Source organism: Mytilus trossulus, chromosome 6, assembly GCF_036588685.1.
Source record: "Mytilus trossulus isolate FHL-02 chromosome 6, PNRI_Mtr1.1.1.hap1, whole genome shotgun sequence".
In the NCBI taxonomy this organism is placed as follows: domain Eukaryota; kingdom Metazoa; phylum Mollusca; class Bivalvia; order Mytilida; family Mytilidae; genus Mytilus; species Mytilus trossulus.
The window spans coordinates 70,814,726-70,835,127 of NC_086378.1; the positions used below are offsets into that span (position 1 = coordinate 70,814,726).

General features: G+C 30.4%; 1 protein-coding gene across 5 annotated transcripts in view; it reads right to left on the reverse strand.

Annotated features, from left to right (window-relative positions):
• LOC134721779 (breast cancer anti-estrogen resistance protein 1-like) overlaps window positions 1–20,402 on the reverse strand; it is a 48,635-nt gene that overhangs the window by 8,172 nt on the left and 20,061 nt on the right. For 2 of the 5 annotated variants that reach the window (XM_063584988.1, XM_063584990.1), the window contains exon 2: window positions 7,857–8,117. In XM_063584988.1, the coding sequence (XP_063441058.1) occupies window positions 7,857–8,117 (261 nt within the window). Of the gene's footprint in view, window positions 1–3,217; window positions 3,299–7,856; window positions 8,118–10,463; window positions 10,555–17,843; window positions 18,232–20,402 lie in introns of those variants that run through there. The other 3 variants (XM_063584987.1, XM_063584989.1, XM_063584991.1) reach the window with 3 other exon arrangements.

A 20,402-nucleotide genomic window follows, 5' to 3' on the forward strand; every position in this document is an offset into this window, starting at 1 on the left:
TGTAGCCCATCATAACAGGGAAGTTTTCACACCTTTACATCATATATAACACATCTGGTATTTTCTACAAAATTCATCATATTTCAATCATCTAATGCCATGCATATACAATCAAGGTTAGAACGAACTTACGATTTTTATACTGTTACATCTGGAAGTAGCTTAACAAGAATTATAGCTTTTTTTATTTACAACTGAATTATTTCTGTTGCCATAAAGGAGCAGTAAAATGCATTTAGGATAAATAAGTTCTCATCCAATTTTAAGTGCCTACCATTCATTGTATCTGCTTTCTTGCACTAGTACCATCTGAGGTGTCTGCCATATTAAATGGGTTATACATTAACCTGAAGAACTGTGCCAATAAAGAACATGCACAATAGGGCCGAAGTCATTTTTCCTTTTCTGAAGTATTTTTACATGTAAGTTTTTATAAAAAGAATGCCTGAATCATTTAAACAATAGATTGCATTGAAAATATTATGAATTTCTGTAACACTGTAAGTTTGAAGGGGCAATTGATAATCGATTAAAAAGTAACTAAACTTCACTGACGAAATGTCTGATAGAATTTGATGTGAAAAGACCAAGGGCTATGGGCCAAAAATTAGGTGTGATAAATAAGTCTAATCTATTAGCTGGACCATAAAATTTGCAGTTTTGACAAACATTCAAGCCAAGTTGTATACATATGAATAATTCATTTCAAAGGTGGAGTCATTTTAAGTCAATATGCATCTTCATATTTAATCAAGATCTAAACAGGACATTTTTTATAACAATTTTATAAGTAACACTGTAACAGCCATGGGCAAGACACAAACTATAAAATTTGTCAAACTGGCCAAAAAATGATGATAATTATGTCAAATTCAGTATCTATTTATCAGTCACAGTAGTCTATCTATTGCTTGACAAACTAGGTATTCTAAAAGTGTCACCTATATTTCAAAAGATGTCAGTCTTACCTGTAGGAGCTTCTCTATACAGACTCACAATATCATATTGATCAGTCCAATACAATGTCTGCATAGTATTTGTACAATAGTCACATAGCATTACAGATTAGTTTTTGTTTTGCTGGTCAATAATATCAAGATGTTTCCCTCCTATGCTTACTTAGGTATAAAGAATTACTTATACTCAGACAGTTTCTTCATAAAATCTTGAATGGTTGAAAAAATATGTCAATATTAACTTAGCACAATTTTTAATAGTTCAAATTCATCTATTATTAGACTTTTTTATCATCTTATTAAGTACCAGCTGTGATAAGATTTAAACTAAGAACAATGAAAAATGAGTTTTTTGTTTAATTTTATTTGGATTACATAAACATTTTGATTTTAGAAACATCTCCACCCAGATCAAGAAATAACAATATCTATCAAAATAGCTTCTTGATAATCAAATCTTCATGCATTGATGCCTAAATGAAATTGGCAGACATTAAAAAGTTATTTAAAGTTTACAGCCAGTCCTCGAAGGGCAAATCAACATTCTGTACAAAAAATCTTGCATAGAAATAAGTTTTTGGTAAAGTACAAGTCCGTTGGCAGGAACAGTATATAGGTCATGATCTCTTGCATTTGTCACTGAGTGAGGCTATTACACCCTCACTTGTATCACTTTTTAGAACAAATTTAATACATAAACCTTTCGTTTAATTTTTTAAATTGACAAGAAGCGAATTAAGCTTCCTGTAGTGTTTCCCCTTATTATGACCCAAATTGAAGGTTTTTAAAATATTCTGGCAACTCACAGGACTACAAAATTATTTATTGGCACCAACAAACAAATCATTTAGACAAGTGCAGGGAATTCTGATTTCACCAACAACAAAAAATAGAGACAAGCAAGGCAGACAAGACAGACTGTTAAGATACCAGTTCAGCAAAAACTAGGCAGGGGAGATAACTCTGATAAACTGATTTTTTATGTACTATCATAAAACTGTCAGTTTCTATTCAACTGTGTGCAACAATCATAAAACTGTCAGTTTCTATTCAACTGTGTGCACATCTGCTGTAAAAACATTATCACATAAAAAGAAATCTTCCAATGAATTTATGTCAATGATTATGTAATAATAGTTTTGTGAAGTCTCAAAACCAACCAAAATTAATCAAATTTTGTAAAATAATGGAAAAAACAGAAATCTGATGTTGCCTTCCCTACCAAATGTGATTCAGTATGTGCAATCAATTTTCTTTGTTTATTAGTCATAACTGTAAAGATATTGAGTGCTGTTTGAAGTCGATCAAACAGAAAAAAAGATCGTTAATGATTAATAGAGATTTAAACAAACTTTCTAACAATAGATCTTTCTCTGGGGATATTTGCAAATCTATTAAACCTTAAACTAAGCAATTTAGTAGCTGTTATCAACAAAAATACTGAACATAAAAAGTCCAGGTCAGGGCTAAGCAGCTTTTTCTTTTTTCCTGTGAGAATAATTTTTACTTTTTTTGTTGTTTTTGAGTCTCAATATTCTTTTGAGAATTACCACAGCATAAAAGAAATTATGTATTTTATTTTCTATGCAATTTGTTAATTGTGATTTTGTATCATACATTGCACTTAAATAGGGCAAAAAAATTGTAACCATGTTTTTTTACTCTTTTTCTAGCACTATGTTGATAACTTAAATTTTGTTGAAACTTCCTTCCTTATCAAAATACCCTTACCCTTCCGCTATACCCATCATCTCAGCATAATCAGTAAGGTGAAGATAAATGTATACCATTCATTGTATGCTACAATAATATCAATGTCTAAAATGACTTGAGAAAACAAAAACTTTACTAAATGCTGCCATAGGCTGATTTAGTAGGGGGGGGGGGGGGGGGGGGGGGCTGGGACCGGGCCCCCCTTTTTGGGAAAAATTCTGGTTGCTTATATAGGGAATCATTGAAGTGTGACTGGAGTGGGCCCCCTCTTAGGTCAGTCAGTGGGACATCTGGATCTGCCACTGGCTGCAATTCATATGTTTTAGCCTACCCCATATCATTGCTTTTCCACACAAGGAAGAAATACTGTTCTCAAAGACACAGAGACAATAGGAATGAAATATTATTTTTTAACAGTAAACTATTTTTAATTGAAAAAGCTACAGAGACAAGATGAGCAGACAAAGAAAACCTGATATCTTCCTAAACTATTTATTATCTTACAAAAATGTTGTGGTCAGAGTTCTTTACATATAAAATAAGTCTACCTTTACATTGTACGAATTCCAATCTGATCCACCATTCATCACCAAATACAAAGATTTAACTGACATTCTACATGGAAATCAATTAACAATAATTGAGGATTTTATCAGTTTTCTACAATTAAATTGTTCCCTGACAGGCTGGTTATCATTGGGATAATTAGTGACATTAACAGAACTCTCAACATGGACATAGTTATTGATGTTCACTCAATCTGTTCATAATAGAACATTTATCCAATCTAAACTGTACCATTCATATTAAACTTAAGTGACTGTACCATTCATATAAAACTTAAGTGAAAATTGTCCCAGATATCAAATCTAAACTGTACCATTCATATTAAACTTAAGTGACTGTACCATTCATATTAAACTTAAGTGACTGTACCATTCATATTAAACTTAAGTGACTGTACCATTCATATTAAACTTAAGTGACTGTACCATTCATATTAAACTTAAGTGACTGTACCATTCATATTAAACTTAAGTGACTGTACCATTCATATTAAACTTAAGTGACTGTACCATTCATATTAAACTTAAGTGACTGTACCATTCATATTAAACTAAAGTGACTGTACCATTCATATTAAACTTAAGTGACTGTACCATTCATATTAAACTTAAGTGACTGTACCATTCATATTAAACTTAAGTGACTGTACCATTCATATTAAACTTAAGTGTATCCAATCTTAACTGTACCATTCATAGCAAACTTTAGTGAAAATTGTCCTAGTAGTTGTTTATGGGATTATTTGTATAGGTATAGATATTGACCCAAAAAGTAAAACGAAAGGTTACACAATTGTGAATTTCTATATTTCTATATGAAGCAGCAATAGATATGGAACTTTGCACTAGTCTAGTCATGTCAGATTTAATTTACCCTTTAAAGTAATATAAATGGTACCTTATTGGATATTTTAAACTAAACATGCTGAAAACTCATACCAACCAATATTACAGACAACCTTTTTATTGTCTCCTAAGCACGAAGAATGATATAGCATAAATAAGATTACTCAAGAAAATAAAGTTACTTGTCCTTGTTTACATATCCATTCTTCAGACAGACTTTGTACTTCTCCTCAAATTCATAAATAGTCATAGCTTTTGTCATAAACATATGCGTATAAATGACAAAATTTATGACAAGACTAGATAGCTCTTAGATTTTGACTCCTTTTAATAACCAAACAAATTGAATTGAAATAAAACATTTCAAGTATGTGAGTAACAAAATGATTCTTCCCACCCGTAAGCTTTAAAAACAAGATTTTCAAAAAGAAAACAGGTAACAAACTATACAAATTTTGGATTTGGCCAATCCTAATTTAATATGCATACAAACGGCTATCAATTTGACCTTTAATAACCTTAACTCATAATCCGCATACCACCAAATATATTTGTATTAATACTTTCATATAAAGGTATGCATAATTTCACACCTTGACGAGCTCGACTGAATTCAACAAAAACAAACAGTTTTTGAGTCCATCCTACCATGTAAATTGTCATCAATTGTCCTATCATGATTTATTTATGAGTTTTACATGGGGATCACTTATTTTGATTTCTAGATTATTTATTTATGACCAATTCTATATCTAGAACTTTCAAGAAGAGCTAATGGATCCAAAAGACTTAATATGACATTATATTAGACCCAAAGCCACATCAATAGTTTTTAGCCCACCTTGAGAGAACCTTGTGGGGAACTGAAATTTTGTTATTCATATTATTTGGTGTTGATGGTACATCTATGAATATTCTTGGATAGTCTCTATTCAAATTGTTTACTAGTTTTCCCAAGTCTACTAAGTAAAAGTTTGACATAAATGCATGTTATATTACTATCTATTCATAATAAAGAGAAAGATGAACTGAAACTGTCTTAAAGGATTTGGTTTTAGACTAAGTACACAAATAAAGTGCATAAGATTTTAATAAAAGTGTCACTGCAATAGAGTGCATACATGACAAATTGTCTTTTGTCCATTATGAAAGGTGTGAATAGTTTGTTGTTACGAAATATTACATCAAAATCAAAGATGAGATGATTAATTTTGATCTTGTCACGTAATAAAAAGGTATTATCATTTTTAATAAACTGACACCAGGTATATTAATACTTACATAGGCAAACTATACCCTATTATAATGTGTACCGAATATTGACCTCAATTTAAAGTGTTTTTTTCACCGATTACTAGACCATTTCTAAATTTGAAAAATATAAAATAGTTTCATTTAATATTTATTAGACCAAAAAAGAAAGAATTAAACAGAATAAATTCTTTGCTGAGTATATATTTCCATTGAATGTCATTTGAATGGTTTTGACAATGATATCAAGTTTCTACATGGTACTTGGTACATTAGAGGAAACTTTTTAAATAACTTTTGAGACATTCCTTAAGGACATGTTTGTATCTTGACCTAAGCTGGAGCACCACATATAGTCAGTTTAGCATGTTCCAAAGCTCTATACTCCAGCACAAACACTAATATAAAACAAGTGCGAAAGATGAAAATGTCTCAAATTCTTCTAACTAAAATATCAAATTATCAAACACACTTTTCTTTAACATTGAAATAGAATTAATTTCTAAGTTTCTTACTCAGTGTCTGTAAACATATCAGGTTTCATTTAATTCAGTCTGTAGACACTTAATACATTTATAAACTTCTCACACAGACTTTTAAACACAAAAATGACAATTATCAAACTTCTTTTAATTCATATACAGTTCAAATTTCTTCTAAAAAGCAATAAATCATTTGAGTGAATTTGAATGTACAGCTTACCACTATTTCTCTCAGTTGAATATAATTAGACTGTATATAGATTGAAAACAAAATGTCATGTAAAGTTATCTAGTGAGTTTACCATTCTGTGCATTCAAATATATCATCACTGGGGGTAATTTTTCCCTATTTAGTAAAGCTCTTTTTATGGTAGCATGCACTGATATATATGATGTGTCAGACAATTTTGAATTATATAACATGAGTATTGAAATTTTGGCCTAAAATACTGACATAACAAATATAAATTTATAAAATCCAAATCCACTACTCTGTTTTTACAATTTTAAAACTAAACCAAAATTCGATTTGATAGATACCCAAAAGAAACTTGTATTATGTTTTGAAAGAGTAACTCACGCGGGTCTTGAAATAATGAGGTCTAATAGACTTTAAATGTATTTTCTTTATACATCAATTTTAGCATGTTATCTTAATTGACGGTTGTCACTTCATTTCTGTCAACTATTCTTTGTTGATTTACCTTTTAAAAGATATTTCTAACAGCAAAAGGAATGAGACACCAGCTCAATAAATCAAAGTACCACTAATTACCCATACACCAACTGTGAAACCAAAGCACAATGATGGCCAGTAATTCAGATCCATCTCATGATGAGCATGAAATCTGGATAATTTACTCAACAGACCCTTAACAATTTTTAAATAGAGGAAACTATTTCCTTATGATTGGAAAAACTGTCAGAAGAAATTAATTTTATTCCTGTGTCAGAAGTTCAAGTCTGCTCTTGATTTAGTGAAAAAGTCTGTTATTACTATTTATTTCTTGTAAATGGAAAAGCAGGTATCTTACAGAATGCTTTACTTTTTCCAAAGTTGGATAAATGTATGTTACATGTTTTTCTGAGTTGTGTATTATTTCATATTTGAAATTTGTTCAAGTATATTAACATTCAATGAATAAGAAACCAAATATTTCAACTTCAATCTTCAATGTACCTGAAGGATTTCAAAAAATGATGAACATACTTTTAATAAAGTTATTTTTTTTTCTTTTTCTCAACCTTTTGATCAACTGTTGTGTAACACAGCTATAGAAAGATGGCAGAGACCACATGAAATGAACATCTTTTCCTCTAGGAAACTAACATCAAAGCTAAGATGATTATGTAAATTACATAAGATACTGACATTCCACATTAATTAATGTGTAAATAGTGCAATCATGCAATAACTTCTAGTTTACAGCTGGATTTTCCATTTTTTATATCATTTATATCATTTTGCCTGTAGTTGTTTAACATTTTTGTGTTTTCTTTGTTAAATTGGCTTTACTAATAAATACATGAAATATCTAGAAAAAATATTGACTTTTCATATTTCCTTTTCAATAGGTTTTTGTAATGGCTATCTGCTAATATTGTTCATTCTTTTTATAAAGAACATCTGTACAACATGGTGTTCACAATTTTTCATGTCAATATGAATTTCAACAATTTCTAAATATTTTGTTTTGTTGCAGGGTGGCAAATCTGTTATTGAGAATCATCTTCCCACACCTGCATTTAAAATATATTTGTACTCATGCATGTACATGTATTACGCAATGTTCCCCTCTGCTGCGTTCTGATGTAATTTTGTATCAATGTTATTCAGATAACTGCATTTATCTATCATTCCATTTTTCCTTATCAAATTAAAAGCAGTCTACATCTTTTTGCTATCATTTGAAATACATCTTTTTAGTTGCTGAAAGATTTCCTTTGTTTGAAATATATAATTGATTCACTTATCAAAAGAATTTTAACGGTTTGTGCATTTGCTTTTTTTAGTGTGTCTTTTCTATGTATAATAGTGTTACCTTGTTTGGTGTGACATCCCAGCTCCGTCTATTTAGCTGTTTCTGTGTCATTGGAGACTGGTAGTCTGAATCCTGCATCCCTGTCAGAAGTTGTAGCCTGTTCCCTGGAGCAATTCCTTGTTTTCCCCTGTAGGAGCACAGCCACCAGCCCTCCAGACCACCTGTGTCCTGTTCAATAACAGACAAAACATCTCCTCGTCTGAAGGCAAGTTCATCTGGGGTTTCTGCTTTGTTGTCATAGACAGCTTTAGCAAGTATTGTCTGAAATTGTAAAATAGTCAATATAAATAGTAGGATTTAACTTACAACATAATGCTAGCATGCATTACATAATTATATAATAAAGTTGATATCAATATGCAGTTGCGTGTTTTATGAATTTGTAGCTATAATTAAATGAAAGTGTCACTCACCATGATCAATTTAATCCGATTACCATACTATTTTATATGCAAAGACAAAATCACAGCAATATTCTACTGCAACATATTTTTGTGATATGATTTTTATCATGGATGAAAGTATTATGGTAACTTCTGTTGTCCTTTTGTTTTTTCTACAGATTTGCTTCTCTGGTTTTGGGAGGGGGAGTGTAGGGAGAAAGTAAGGACTGGGGAGGTTAATGGATAAGCAGTGTTTCTTGTCTACTCTGGCCTTGGGAGTGGGGTGTAGAGGTAAAGAGTATGGCTAGGGAGGTTCAAGGGATAAGTGCATTCTTCTTATTTGTAACCATGGGTTGACCTTAAAACACAGTTGCAGTAATAAATCTTCTTAGTTTATCTGTGTGAATATATTAAGCCATCTGGAGAATAATTCAACCCTCAAAATGTCTACTTTCCCATCTGCTCAGTATTAAACATGTTAATTGAACAATTGTAACTTCAAAATGGATATAGGTTTAAATTTGATGAGCAGGCAATTAACATCATCTGCTTTTCTACATCCCAAATAATTCACTGTACTTTAGAATTTAGAAACTCTGCCAACTTAAACACATAAAAGATGTAATTTTAGCTTCTGTTCCTTTTTTACCTAACTTCAAAACAGATAGCATTGAAGTAGATTTTGTAATTTAATGTATCTTATTTTTTATGTTACAGAAATATCTTCTTACAGAAGTTTGAAATATTTTGTACCTTGTTTATCTTTTGACATGAATAAACAATTGAATACATTTCTTTGAGATATCCATTTCTAATTTTGATTTTTCTCTGTTAATTGACAGTAGGGAATGTAAAAGATAGATAATTTTGGGCAAGCCTCTTACATATATTAAATACTTTCATTAATTGTAAATATTATAAATAACACACATTTTTTGTGTTTTTATGACATAGTTATAAAAAATGACACAAAATATTAATAAATCAAACATTAAAATGACACTTAGTAATAATTTCATTAACAACTATGCTATAAGAGCATGATAAGCATGTCCAAAGGCTAGACTGAATTTTTCTGTCTCCTGTGTCCAATTTTCACCCTAATTCTTATCTAATTTTTCTCATTTTGACCTTTTATAAAAAAATTTGGGCACAGTTAAAAAAATAAATCCAAATGATAAATAGGAAATATGAAATGTCAAAAATAAACACAAAGAGACATATTATGTGGTCTGGTCTAGTCAAAAGGCCTGTCCCAACCAGTATTTATATAAAGTGTGGTAAATATTTGAAAATAGTGATCAAGTATTTGTTGTGGGCAAAAAATAAACAACATTTTCCCCAACATTTGACAATAGCTTTAAGTTTGGAATAACAAAACAGAAAATCCATAAAAGGTATACAGACTTTCAGTCTAACAACATTTGAAAAAAGGTGAAAGTGAATGGTTTCTGGCATACTTCAGTTAGTGCATTATAATTAGGTGAAAATTCTTTATTTTTTTATGATCAAATACCTTTTTCTGTGAAACAAAAAATACATATTGACTGGGTGTGTACACTAAATATACAAAAAAGTTTGAGAAAAAAAACACAATTATTACTACAAATTCCCAACTATAAGCTGTTAGGGGCTGACTAACATATAATTATTTATTATCACAATGTTCACAAGTTATTTATTAGCCATGTATTTATCATGTCTTTTTTTTTAGATAAATCAGAGTTATGCAAATGTTTCGTCAGGGTTTATAAAGACAGAACACACAAATTTGACATGGGAGAGCTGGATATCTTGCATCACAATATTCTAATGTTCTCAAAACTGAATAAATCAACTAGTGTTTGCATGTTTTAAGTTCATGGCCAAACAGTTTGATATTTATATTAGATAAGTCTATATTGAGAAACTTGAAAGTAAATAAAACATTTAACTGTCCTTGATAACTGTCCTGGACAGTGGCTCATTATAAACCTGACTGAAAATTACTTGGGTTAAACTAGGACACACATTCCACAATAAACCTTCAAGACTATTAAAACAGCAACTTCTCAAAGTTAAAATTGAGAAAAAATTGTCTAATTAAATTTTAATTTAATATATAACATTCTCAACTAAAAGAAAGTTTAACCCTTACATCTTTCATCAAATTTAATAGATTTTGTTATACTTAACTATTGTAAATTATTTTTGAAGGATAATAAAAACTTCCAAAAGATCTTACCATGAAAATTGTCATTTCTTTCATGCAAATGTACAATTCCAGCTACATTTCATCAAAACTCATTAAAACTGACCATTCAATCCCATATGGTCATTATGACCCACAGAGATCAAAGTATTAATATGGAATCCATACAGTTACCTAATGGGTCACTTTCCCTGACAATACAGCTTCAATGTTCTGAATCCCTAGGGAGTCTTTATTAATACTACAGAACAAATAGATTAACCTTATCTGTTCTGATGACTATGATAGACAGTCTTTTGGAGATTTCTGTAATTTATCATAACATAAATTTCATGCATTATTCAAATGATTAATCTCAAATCCATGCATGATCATATACTGATTGTATCAAAATTGATCATTAGCTTTTATATGCTCAAAAATTGACAAAATAAGCTGTTCTGTTTTTAGCCAAGACTCTCTGTTGATTGATTGATTGATTTTTGGGTTTTAACACCACTTTTAAGCTACACTTTTGGGCTATTTAGTGGCAGCCACTTTTAGTTGGTGGAGGAAGTCGAAGTGCTGAGAGAAAAGAACCAACCTTCAATAGGAAAACTGACAATCCTAGTCAATTAAGATTGGAGTCAAGTGCACCCATACAAGCAGGGTTTGAACTCACATCCTCAGTGTTGACTGGCAAGTGATTACAGTAGTAACTACTCAGAACACTCAACCACTGAGGCCCCTGACTCGGTGTTGAAGACCAGTCTTTGACCTATAATGGTATACTTTTACAAATTGTGACTTGGATGAAGAGTTGTCCCATTGGCACTCATCTTCTTATACCATTATAAAATGTGGAATCATTCCAAAACTCTTCATGTTTTTCAACCCTCAGGCAAAGATGATTGACCTAGCTAGATTTGGCATAAATTATGGGTATTTTAGTTTTCAACACTCCTGCAATGTTATCTTTTATTGGACAAAGTTTCTGAGAGACAACATGACATCTGACGGAACTCCAACTCTTTAGTCAGACTTAACTCAATCAATCTATAAAACATTCATAGATCAATCAAAGATGTACATACTTTTTCTTACAAGCATAGAACACCTGACGTCTGACAAGATACAGCCGAAGACCATCTTCATCATAAATTTCTGCACAGCAGCTGTCTTTATCATCATTACAGATAAATATTTATTTTTATATAATCATTACTGGTGCTTCCTGTGAGCTGGTTATGTTCCTAAATTAATGACAAATCATAAAGCCAAACCACACTCCTGCACTAACCATCTTGAGGAGTTTAGATAAACGTTTTATTTTCTTCCCCAGCATGTCCCAACCTCTGATCTTTGTAAATCATATTGTTTATCTATAAATATCTATGTTTCATTCATAAAATCTATGAATCAACTCAGATTGATTTTTTTTTCTGATAAAAAAGTAAGCTTATTCATAAAATGAACCTTGTTTTCAGGTCAGTGTAAAAATATTACATCAAATTTTCTCTAAAAGCAATTAAAGGATGAGTTCTTTAAATGTCTTGTGATAACTTACTCATACAATCTTACAGACTGATAGATATATAGAATTTACATTTATTTTTCACTGTTACAAAATAATCACATCAGTAGCTGAAGGATTTATCCGAATTCAAAAATTGTTATCACAATTTCTGACAGTGACAAACTTTAAAAGACAGCAACTTGAGAGAAAGTAAATAAATAAACAGTACATGAAAGACAAATTTATTATCTCTAAATCCTGATATAAGCACAAATTGAAAACTAAAACGAAAATTTAATGGAAAACATAAAGAAGATATGTTCATGAAATCAAAATTGTTTATCCTTCAAAAAAACATTTGACTACTTTTGTCATCATAAAAACAGACTGAAGTAATTAATTTGCCAGCTAGTGAAGTACGTACACACCATATGGCTGAGCCCCAGGGGCGAGGATTTTATTAAGAAGTACATCTTAAGGTGTTAAATGTATTACACATCACAGACAAAATAATTAAATAATATCTATCATGAGGGGATCACTTGGATAAATATTAAATAAGATGCCTTTCAAATTTGTTTTCCATCTCTTCACACATTTCTGGAGCTTAGCTATAAAGGGTACTGTGCCCAGTTGGGTACCAGGAGGTGTCAGAATAGTAGACAAACAAAGTATTTTCTATAATGCTCCAAATATGTATTGACTTCTGACATTCAATATTTTCAATCTTAAAAAGACTAAAGGGTCAGGTCAAAAAGTTATATTTTTATAATTTATTCTCTATAGATAAAACTATTGTCTGTGAATCTGGTGCACTCAGATTATTATATTAGCTTTGATAGAAATTGTATGTTGCCTAATATGAAAAATCCAAATAGTGCAAAATTTTAGAAATACTGGTGACTAAGAAAGAATCACTAAAAAGGAACCCTTGCCTAAATTTGATTTTTGAGGAATATCTGAATCAAGAGTGATAGTCGAGAAAATTAAAATCATGCAAATATTGGCTCTAGAAATAAAAAAAAAAAAATTGTTGAAAAAACTGTTTAATCTACATCGCAGAAACATCGTTTTGGCTACACTCAGAAAAGCCTGATGCCTATCATTTTGAACTCATTTCCTTATATAAATGGCTTGTAAGAATAGCTAAAGATAAAACAGTTCAAGATATTTATACTTAATAATGTTCAGTGATTCTACTATTATACAGATAAACATCTCAAAGCTATATCCTTACAAAAAACAGACTCAAAAGCCTAATGAAACAGCCATTTATTTCTTCAAATGAATGAAAAAATATATTTAGTGCTAATTGTTTTCAATTTGCCTTGTTTCTATTGCCAGTGATTTAGTAGATAACTATGTGGAGGGATCTAGAGATGGGAATCAACCATAAAAACAGATACAAGACATGACTCTATATACATCATCAGATGGTTAGCCAATCAAACGCACCATTAATGAAGAGACAGTTTGTGCCAAAAACCCTACAATATTCATCATCAAATAGAATGGGAAGCCAGTGCACCATATCTCTACAAGTATTCATACATAGTCTTTCAAACCAACATCAGCCTTTTGAGGGAAAGAGCAAAAGGTTCTCTAGTAAAGTGTCTATCAGTTTCCAAGAAAACTGCTTAGTAAGCAAAAATGACCAGAACTAACTACATATCTAAATTGCTGATATACCCACATTTTGAAATTTGGGTAAAAAATGGCAAATTTTCAAACACACTATTTGTGTCATGATATTTTTTTATCCACAACTTACAACACAGTTTTGTTATCAACTGACAAGGTCTAAATCAGACTTTTAAATATAAATTATATCCCATCAAAATGGGGAAAACACATATAAATCTGCACCTTTTTATACAAATATCGTATAAGTAGAAACACTATGTAGTGTGCATGAATACAACACCAAGACAACTAGAGGTCAAGATATAGTTTGAAACATTAGACAAGTGATTAAATTAGAGGTCTAGCTTTAAATTGTCCTAAGGTTTAGTCTGTATTCTTTTTTTTCTTCATATGCACTAAACCTTGGCCCGTTAATAGGTCTTACTTCTTTGGTTGTTTTTGTTACTTTTAAAGACGCCACTGAAGGCTAAATTGTTTATGCAACAGTTCAATTAAAATTTTAACCAGAAACAAAACAAACGATACAAAATATTTTGATCAAAGATTTAACAACATTATCTTTTAAAGAAATCTTATCTCAGGTGCAAAGTCTGAGCAAAAGGGTTTATTTGGTAACTTTTACAACTCATTACCCCAGTACAAATGTATCAGAAAGATCTCAAACCAACCACAAAAAACATATTTATAATCAGATAGTCTGTTTAAAGTTCATTCACAGAAAATTTAAAGCCAATGATAAAACATTGTCACAGAAAAAAGAAAACTTTGTCACATTGTTTTTAAAGAATAGCTCATGGCAAATGATTATCATGTCAGTCACCCAGAAACACATACTATACTGGAGATAATTAGAGCGTTCAATTCTTATACTCAGGAAATTTTATGTTAACATAGCAAATTTTATGGTTAAAAAATTTGTGTATACAAACAATACAATAATGGTACTTCAAAATGCCAATTCTTCATTTAAGATGTAGTTATGCCTAATCGGTGTTTAAACTGGCTACTATTGTACCCAGAATTTGTACTATTGTATGTGACATATTGAAGAGACCTTTGTTCTGAGTGAAGTTTATTATATACGTCTGTAAGTCCTAAAGTTACTGTGACTTTATTGTTCTGGTTTGGAAAGCAGCCACAAGTGCCTTTAATTAACTTAAGTAGAAAACAATACTGTCTAGCTACATCTTGTCATGTTAATGTTGAAAGAGTTCAGACAAAATACTGTCATCCAATGATTCACCAGATAATGTGTACAACAATGTTTACATCTGCTCCAGGAATATTTCTGTAGGCCTGTGACTCATTTCTTTCTTTCATTTAATAATTCTTGGTCTCAAAACTGTTAAACCTCTTTGAAATTACATGATAAATTAATGGTAAAAATAGAATTTTATTCGATTTTCAGAATGAGGTGATAAGAGGTCAATCCTCTTTAATAATGTTTGTAGTGCCTGTAAGAATTACAAACAAAGTTCTTTAAAAGTTAAGAAACTCATTGTGTAGTTTTAAACTTATTCTTAAGAGGAGGACAACAATTATAGAAAATAAATATTTCAATATCATGTTCAAATGTTATATATTATTTGTTTGTTTACGTATGATCCTATGTCAACTCTACGTCACACATTTGTTGATACATTGGTCACTCTCAAGTGCACTTGTCACAAACAAACCAAATGCCCCTTGGTCAAGTAAGACCTAATAAAATATTGATCCTCGTTAATTATCTTTTTATTAACCCCAAAATCAAAAGTTAATTGGTTCAATAAGTAAATGTACACAGGTATGTTTGTCCAGGTGAGAAACAGTGGTAGTAAATACACACGAAACCGATGTTAAGTGACGTAAAAATTTGGTTTGGAAGTATAAATCATTTCATGTCACCTCAAGACATAAGTTATTTACATAGGTAAAGGTAAACCACCTATCTATCTTGAGTAGCCAAATATTATAGCCTTGCTGAAACTTATAAAATATCCCCCACTAGTAGGCCACTACTATTGTCCCTTTAACTCGGTCAGGTCAATACCATCAGGGTAATACCACGGGTGTCTAGAAACTTAAGATACTGTAAAAGGGTAACGAACACCTAAGTGGGTCTATATTTAGGTTCTTGTTTAGAAATTCAATCTTTTTGACATCTTTTCATGCATATTAAAATTCACTATGACATTTCAATGTTACACGAATCATGCATCGATAAATGTATTACGTAAAGAGTGACACCTTTCCTTTAGTGGTAAACCAAGATGTGTTTTTGTGAGCACTTAACTTAGCAAGGGTTTGGTTTCAAATGAATCAGTCTATTTTGTATAAATTATGTCTGCTCTTAACTGATTAGAATTTATTTTTAATGCTTTTAAATTTTGATAACTGTTAGAAAAAGATAAATTTATCACACCCAACAACCAACATCCTATCTGACTTTACGTCTCACAATATAGAATATCTTTTCAGCTTCCTTTACAGCATAGCCCACAATATTAAACACGCTTCATTGAGGACTTCAGCATAAAATCTCTAATAGTGTGGGTTAAAATAAGCTACTCTTTGATAAAGAAATTTGTACATTATAAATGTTATAGTTAATTTTCCTTAATGTGTTTGATAGTTTTCATGCAAAATACTTAAGTAAGCTGTGGTTTTTGGGTCCATCACCAGTGAAGATTTTTGGATTAGAAACTTTTAAAGCTTATTTTTGAGAGAAATAGACCAATTTAAAGAAATGGGACCAAATATCTTAAAAGCCAAGAGTTCAGATGATTGATATATATCATTTGTTTCAAATCCTGAAGTAAAAAATGTCAAGTATTTTAACGATATGCAAGTACTTTCAGAAATTGCCATGTCATAACACCATGCTGTGCATAGTACAAGGACATTAAAGGCAAGTAAGATTAGTTTAGTATAAACCCCGCCACACAAATACCAAAAATATTTTTCTAATACTTTTTACCTTAAATAATCTTTTTCAGTCATTATAAGTACCGTTAAACTGTATATAAATCTTAATAAATTGATTATCTTAGATTATGGCAGATTATAAAATATTCATAATGAACCTAATCATTATCAAAGCTTAAGTACGTTATTAATCAGGTGTTATTGAAACAAGGTCATCTGCTTATGTCACAAATAACATTCCAAATTCTCTTTCAAGACAGCCTTGAAATTTGTAAGTCAAACGATTATACGTTTGTACCAGAAAAACCAGGACAGTGTCTAGTATGGTCATGTCTATCTAGTCCAGTGTCAAGTAAGGTTACGTCTATCTAGTCCAGTTTCAAGTAAGGTTACGTCTATCCATCATGGTTTGAAAAATATGTGTAAAAAAATGCCTTACTTCATTACCAGAATATAGAAATGTTTACAAAAAATGTATTACATACAAATTTAACACTACACTTTGGTTAACACCCTATGCTTATTAATGCTAATAAGGTGTTACGACATTAAATTAATACATCAGAAAAATGGATTTTTAAGCAAAACATTTATGATTTTCAGCAACTGTAGGCTGGCATATATAGGCTTTTATTAGCACCCAGAAAGGATGGTACTTTTTGGGCCAAAAACAACTTTTTTGGTTATTTATTAAAATTATGAATTTATGATTAAAAGCTTCATGAAACACTAATTTTTCCAGATGCTAATTCAGTGCAATTTTTTTTTGTTCATAACTGTTTTTTGGTTGAGAAGTATCAAAGAATTTTAATATGTTTTATATTACCTGGAAAAATATGTACTATTTTGTTTACTAATCTTGTCTCTAATATGACAGTACGTGTAGAAGGAAGCGGGTCATATAACATTTTCATAGTATTTTGGCTCACCTTAAATTTCTCACCTAACATAAAGGTAGCTTTAAATTATATATACCAAAGAATATATCAATAATTATGTAACTAGATATATTGACCACAGAAGATATGACCTAAGACTGAACAATTTTTCCTAATATACTGCAATTCAATAAAATATAATCACATTTTCCTATCATATTTTAAGGTATACATGTAGTTCATTCATAAGATATTTTGGATTCTAATTTGCTCTTTTAAATACATCTCATTTTTTTAAACTGAAGATTTTTACATAGAAAATGTGAAAATTTTCCCCTGTCTATCATTGTATCATTTGTGAACATATACTTAACTTGTCTGTCCGTGACAAAGACAACGTTCCCCCAAATTTATCACCCCAAAAAAATATTATAAAAATCTTGTCACTAAAAGAGTGAAAAGATGTTTGATCAAATAACGATTACCAACCTGCATGTTGACAGTTTCTCCTTGTTGAAGAATTTGACTTGGACTATGAGATCTGCACCTGTCCTTCATATTATTACATTATATAACGCACAAATTCAATTTTTTCCACACCGTCACTTCAAATATTTTGATTTGTTTATATTGTAATGTTTATTTTATCCAGGTATTTAACCCAAAATTATATCCAGTATAGAAGAAAAATTCTCAAATCAAATCACTTTCAGAACATTACACTAAACATTTAATTATAACAAATTCATGATCATAATTAGTTTCAAAAGTCAAATAATTAATAATCCACAATTAAAATCCATTTCACGGGAGAAAAAATGTGTACCACCTCTTCCTTCCAATATCATATAAATATAAGTGATCGTATTGCACTGTCTACCTTAGTTAAAGAGCCAACAAAATAATTTAACATGTGAGTGACTAACAACACAGATCTATAAATAGAACAGCCTACACATACACTGTACTATATAACACTTAACATTTTATATTAATGATCGATAGAAATTAAAATCTTAAATATAGGAGGAAAAAAATTGAAGTACAAACAAATTGACTTTAATAAGTAGATCATAGTCTAGATTTTGCCAAGGAATTTCACCACATTTCTTCCCCCTTAAAATACATTTTCCTTTAATAATAAACCAACTTGTGTTCACCTCAGTGTTCATAGTCCTGACACAGATTTCTGACTTTTCATTTTGTTCGCAGGGACAGGGGCAGGGGCACAGAAAATCGTCTTTCTAGATATATCTGCAATTTCATTCAATATATGATTGATTGATAAACGTATTAAGTGTGAGAACAGATTCAATGGCCTTTACTATCACATGTATTTTCCTCTTTGGATTAAAGAAAACATAATATTATATAGATATGTAAAAGACTATTTCTAGCAGTAAAATTACCCATTTCAATACTATTAATTACTTGAACAATTAATAATTTATAAGAAATAAATGTGCTGTATGATATTCTACTACATGAACTGAACAGATGTTCTTCTGACAATAGGAAATGTCAATTCTAAATGTTAAAAAAAATTGACAATCTGTAGAATTATAATAATTGGTGAATGAAATCAATTAAATTATTTCATTTTTACAAACCTGAAGTTAATTTTATCAGCCCAACTGAAGACTACAAATTTGGAAAGCCAAATACAAGATATGTAACTGCATAAAAAGTAATGTTTTCAAATGAGCATAAAATTAATTATCAAAACTTATTTGCGTAAGGAAGTTAAAACTAAGTTTGCATTGTTTTTTCTCTCAGAACTACCAAATTTATGGACTCATAATTTATCTTAAAGAATGCACAAATGTTGTAAGATAGATATTTGTTTTTTTAAACAAATACAACATGTACATGTGTCTACCATATTTTCTGTTACAGTTGCAGAGGCCATATGATATCTGCACAAAACTTTGAAAGCACAACTAATTATATGTGACATGGACGTTCTTTCATGTTTCTCTGGAAAGTTAATACATGTAATAGCTGTATTCCCTGGTAGATAACTTAGTTCATACCAAAAAAAATTATAATTTTAAACTATCAACTTAAGTTTTTTCAAACAAATCAAGGCACATAAATCTTGAACTTTAATTAAACAGACAGTACACTTCACCTGCATTTAATGGTTGGTAATTATAACAATATTAATGATTCTAAGAAATAAGGTCAAGAGAAAAGATAAGTAATCATACTAAACACGCTCATATGTTATAAAAAACACTATTTTGTTTTCAAATTTCACCAGATGGCCACATTCCACAAAACAATACATTTCAATGGTAAACATGCATGTACATACAATACACCTTATCGCTATTTGTCCACCATTACTGGATATCACATTTAAGGTTGCCGTAAAATTTTTACTTCATAAAACAAAATATCTGACGCCACAATGAACCAGATGCTCCGCAGGGCGTAGCTTTATACGACCGCACAGGTTAAACCCTGAACGGTTGGGGCAAGTATGGACACAACATTCAAGCTGGATTCAGCTCTAAATTTGGATTGTGATTAAATAGTTGACACAGCATAGGTTTCTGACACAGAATGAATGTGTTCTAATGAACTTATTTTTTTTGTTTTCTCTTAGAGCAATTCACTATGCTGTTGAATATTAATCCTCTCAAAAAAGTTTGAAGAAATTTTCTTTTTATTTATGAAATTTCAAATGAGAAAAATTGAACCCAATTTTTTAATCACATCCCCCTTTCCCTTATTCCAAAACTAATCTCAATTAAAATATTCTATTGGAGTTTGCAACAATAAATACTCATTTAAATACATCATAAAATATTAAGATGTAAAAAACTGCGTGTTATCACTGAATGGTAAAGATTATTAAAATTTATCAGTTGGTAGTAAAAAGTGAATATACATTGTATATTGTATATACAGTCGGAAAGCTGACCCCGGTTTGACCCCATTTCTTAAAGCAACAATGGACGTCATGTGATTACCATATATGGGCATTTTTTTAACCAAAAAAGGGAAGCCCGTTTTTTTGAATTTGTAGCTGTTACAATGAAT